The sequence below is a fragment of the Physella acuta genome, unplaced genomic scaffold, assembly GCF_028476545.2.
Source record: "Physella acuta isolate Inbredline_101_S28 unplaced genomic scaffold, ASM2847654v3 ptg000182l, whole genome shotgun sequence".
In the NCBI taxonomy this organism is placed as follows: Eukaryota; Metazoa; Mollusca; class Gastropoda; family Physidae; genus Physella; species Physella acuta.
Window position 1 is genome coordinate 372,501 of NW_026731701.1, and position 5,000 is coordinate 377,500.

The 5,000-nt window shown below is 37.7% G+C and overlaps 1 protein-coding gene across 1 annotated transcript; it reads right to left on the minus strand.

The window, feature by feature from the left end:
- Positions 1-2,297: 2,297 nt before the first annotated feature.
- LOC131936610 (uncharacterized) lies at positions 2,298-3,450 on the minus strand. The gene is made up of 2 exons (XM_059293670.1): positions 3,331-3,450; positions 2,298-3,017 (listed from the first exon to the last, which is right to left on the minus strand). Exons 1-2 carry the CDS (start codon positions 3,448-3,450, stop codon positions 2,298-2,300), a joined length of 840 nt encoding a protein of 279 aa, XP_059149653.1.
- Positions 3,451-5,000: the final 1,550 nt, after the last annotated feature.

The window sequence follows — 5,000 nt, forward strand, 5'->3', positions numbered from 1 at the left end:
ATCTGTCCCCCCCCCCCCCTCCCCCCGGGCTCTTTGCCTTCAACCACATAATTCAATGACTATTCGAACTGTAAGTTTTAAAGATTACCCCTCCCCCACACGTCTTTTACTCATAATTGAAGATCTAGCACTTGCTAGTTTTCAAACCATCAAAACTATGATGTGCAACTCATTCGAAAATTAAAATTAGGATAGGGTGTTAAGAGTCCCGTCTTACCAATGAAGGTATGAAGCTAAAGTACCAGAAGCTAAAAGTACAATGCAGCTAAAAGTACCAAAATTCTTGTCAAAATAAAACCAGTAAAACAGCATTCTAATCTAAATAAGTCTGGGCATTACAGGCTAAATAGGTCTGGTCATTCTAGGCATAATAGGTCTGGTCATTCTAGGCATAATAGGTCTGGTCATTCTAGGCATAATAGGTCTGATCATTCTAGGCATAATAGGTCTGGTCATTCTAGGCATAATAGGTCTGGTCATTCTAGTCATAATAGGTCTGGGCATTCTAAGCATAATAAGTCTGGGAATTACAAAGTCCATCTTACCATTCTGGCTTTGTGAGTTTGTCAGACCTTTCAGTCACACGGCAATAAGTCACTGCCTTAATGTCCACAAACACACGCACAGACAGACGTGACTTATACAGCCTCCCCCGATGCCACTAGTGCCGGGGAGAAAATGGCTCGAACAAAACGTTCAAAGGTTCCCCCCCCCCCACCCTCTCAGATGGCTATCTTTGGCCGCGGGGGAAAGGGGAGACGCTGGTGGATCTAATCACTCAGGTAAAACAGGTCACGGGGCGGCGGTTGATTACGTCACCGGGGAGGAAAAGAGACAGTCAATCCTGGTTCTAACCAAACAGGGGAAGGGCAGGGGGGGGGGGGGGGGAAAGGAAGGTGGATTAAGACTAATGAGAAAAATTTTTGTTTTAAATATCAGGATTAAAGGAATGCTGTTCTTGGTAAAAAGGAATGCTATTCATAGGCCATCAGAAATTTAGGACCTTTGTTCTTACGCACGCTCAAGACTAAACAAACACCGGTCATTCCTAACTATCAGTTGGCCAGTTTAGTCCTTACTAGCACTACAGCAGTTAAGCAGAGTCAAATAATACAATGACCACTATTTGAACCCATAAAAACGAACATACGTTTTCCCAGTCAATTATACCAGATAATAAGTCAGCTCGATTATGCCAAAGTAGTCCCACTGTTTTAAATCATACCGCGAAGTTGGAGGCTGTCGTCAGTGTGGTAGACAGCGGGCAGGGGCACAATAATTGTAGGTATACCTGTATAAAATAGCAAATATAGTCGATGTTTTTAGTAAGGTAACACTATTTCAATGAAACGAAGAAATAGGTGTTTTTCGAATTTAAAATAAATAAATACTTTTTTAAATAAACTACTAAATATTTTTTTTATATAGGTTAGATTTTACACATGTATTTTTCTTGAAAAGCGACTTGGGTTAGGGCTAGGCTAAAATTAATATACATATGAGAAAACAAGGATTAAGTTAAGGACCATGATACAAGAAATAGATGCGTTCAGAAAATTGTCAAGGGAGTTAATAAACAAATTGAGGACAAAATTTTCTACAAGGATTCTTATAAAAAATAAGCGTTATGTGATAGAAAAAAACAACTACTAATTTGAAATAACAGGGAAGTCAAAAAGATATCCGAAGTGCAACGAAAACATAACATATATAAAAGTGATAGTAATTTTTATTGCGGAAACATTTTATTAAGTAGGATACACGTAAAAAAAATGAAATAAACACGTTTTAAAAGACAAAAAAAATTCTAATTATATTAAAACATCAATATAACAAATTAAAGAAATGTAATTGGCATTTTACAAAGGTTTAAAATAAAGGCATGCATGAGTAATTTATTTTAAAAGAATAATTGGAAGGTATGGTTTTAAAAGTTAAAATATTTAAATGTACAATTTAATGTGTGAAAGTTGATAAACTTCCAAATGCAACATTATTTTAAAATGAAAAATAATTGACATTTAAAACAAAACGTTTAAAAAAGTAAATTGAAAATAATTTGTATTATAAAATAACATATTTTAAAAATTGAGATTATTCAATGGGTGCAAGAAGTACGTATGATGCATTCAAATCCATTATTTAATAAAATACTTAAAAAAAACTTTTTAAAAAACCACGTTTTTCTTGTGGACTAAAAAGTAGAAAATAACTATTTACATACATTTGATGACAAAAAACGTGGGTACGTTCACCATCAAATTTCCCGACCCATCTGCCCGACCCACGTTTTTTTGTCATCTGTATGAATCTATATCTTGTTTTTGTAGGAGGGGTTTCTTGAGCTCTTCCTTTTCTCTGGGGTTGTACAAACGCTTCAATTTTTTATTCACCTGCGGTATTTGCGGAACTTTAAATGTCTTTTCTGAATCAATCTGCGGCGGATTTTTAATCGACTGTGATGCTCTCTGTCTGCGTTGTAAAAAATAACCGGTCGAAATGGTGGACGTGTAGCAGAACAACACCACCGCAAACAACAGGAAACAGAAGAACAAGAGGGTCGCAGCAACGCCTTCGACGTGGAATAAATCTTCTAAGATATGCGGCATGTCGAAACAGCCGATCATAGAAAAAATAGTCCCGGCGATAGCTTGCGCCACGGTGGCGGTGATGAGGAGCCTGGTTTGCTGGGACGGCGGAGTGATATCTACAATTAAAGCGCGGGTGATTGACACGCTTAAGTCAAATCCGATATCGAGCATGGTGAAACCCAGGATGGACAGAAACACCGTCACAGGAAGATGGGCGTAGTCGACGGCGTCCGAGGAAGTAACGTTTAAAAATGGGACGGGGTCTGTTGTGCTGATGACGTCTGTTGGTGGTAGAGTCTGGTTGGAGTTTGCAGACGATGAAAGTTTGTTGAAGAGGGCGAGTTTGATGAAACCGCAGATGATGAGTAGAGAGAGACCGCACAAGAAAACGATCATCCCCAAACTTATCGCAAACAGTTTGCGCTTCTGGAGAAAATATTTAAAAAATTAATTTAAAAAAAAAAACGTTTTAAAATAACAAGCTTTTATGTAATAATGCACTAAAAAGTAGAAAATAAATTGTACACTACTATTTAAATAACTATAAAGAAAAGCATGGGTTACTTAAGTACCTATTGGATACCTTTACTAATATTTGAGAAGAGACGTGCGCACTATCGCCAGACCACGCCTTTCATGTACCATGAATTATGTTTTATGTGTGTTGCTCTGTGACATGCGTTAGTTTGATGAGCTCTATTTTAATATTACTTAAACAACATGAATTAGACTGTGCTACCTTGGGATTCGATCCCCGGTCCATCAGAACGCTGAGTGTTGGTAGGGTGATCATGCTGGTGGCGCCACACACAATCCCGCTCACAGAGATGAGGGAGATGGGGACGTACAAGTACTGCATGCTGGGAGTGAGTTGTGATGGTATTAGATGAGGACGTAAAATACTAATACTGAATTCTAGAAGTAATTTATGGTGGTATTAGATAGAAACATAAAATACAAATACTGCATTCTGGAGGGGAGTAATTCATGATGGTATTAGATAGGAACATAAAATACAAAAACTGTATACTAAAAGTGGATTTAAAAAATGGTATTAGATGGAGGATGTATGAACACTACATGCAAAATGTTTAGGTTTTTTGGCTTTTCCGGGAAATCCATGAAAAAAACCCGGAATTTTATATATATGTTAAGCAAGTTTCGAGGATGATTGTGGGCCAAAAAAAATTCCCGAAATTCCTTCCTGGATTTCCCGGAAAAGCCAAAAAACCTCGAAAAAATGCAGTTTTTGACCCATATCTCGGCAACCAGACCACTAAGCGACTTGAAACATTTACCAATCGATTCCTGCCATAATTTAGAACAATATTGCCGAAGAAAGTTTTCAAAAATATCCTTTTGTTCCGTAACAAAAAATTTGTTATGGATAACATAAGGAAATTGCGCTTAAATTGTCACTAGACTTTTTATTAACTTGTTTTTTAATTACGCGGCTTGTCTTTCGTGATACGAGGTTCATGCTGTTATCTTTGTAGACTGTTTTTTTTTTGGTTTCCAATTACGTGATACACGCTTAATCATACAATTTTATTATGGGGTCGTCCATAAATGACGTCAAACTCGTAGGGGAAGGGGGTGGATCCGTAATTCTGTGATGGTGTGTGATGAGGGGAAGGGGGAGGGGGGGGGGGGTTAGATGTTGTGACGTCACACTTTTGCATTATAAAAAAGCAATGTTAGAAAACGAGTTTTAGACGTTATTTCGCGTTTTAGAAAACGGTTTTAATAAATTGTAAACCGTGGGTTATAGGCTGAGGTGTGACGTCATTTTAGGAGGAGGGTCTGGTTTTTTTAAGACGTGTGACGGAGGGGAGGGGGGGAGGTAAAGATCGCCGTCCGATAGGAAGAATATGAGTGACAACCATGTGTAATTGCAAGTTTGGAGGTTGTATTGGCAGATTACCTACCGCGTTACTGGCTCCAGACAAAAAGGCTCCCAATACATGGGCTCAAAGCATATCGACTCCATCCATTGAGACACGAATCACACACAAACAGCGCTTTTGAACTAATTCAAAACAAAATAGTCTACATGCCGTTTATTGACAAACAATTGTTTACATGGGTAGCCATGGTATGGACAAACAGACACTAGGGATTTGCACAAACTGAGGGGAAGGTAAGTATGAAGTAGGAGGAGACGATTTGAATTTTAGTCAAACAAGCTGTATCTGTTTCTTTAGTTTGTTCTCGTTGATTGTATCTGTTTCTTTAGTTCGTGGTGTACAATCTGTTAGAGTTAATTGAAATGAATGTTTGTATTTTAAATCTGGATGTTAGCTGAGACAAGCTCCTAAAGAGTTGGTTTATGTTGTAGTCCATTTAGACCGCTGTCATGATTAATGGTTTATTTGTATTATTTTAAGTGAAGTGAAGAATTATTTTTAG

Bases quoted from the DNA above. Each gene is read 5' to 3' on its own strand.
- LOC131936610 (XM_059293670.1), bottom strand. From the start codon at position 3,450: ATGCAGTACTTGTACGTCCCCATCTCCCTCATCTCTGTGAGCGGGATT. The intron at 3,018-3,330 runs GTAGCACAGTCT...TATTTTCTCCAG, and splicing joins ACCGGGGATCGAATCCCAAG to AAGCGCAAACTGTTTGCGAT.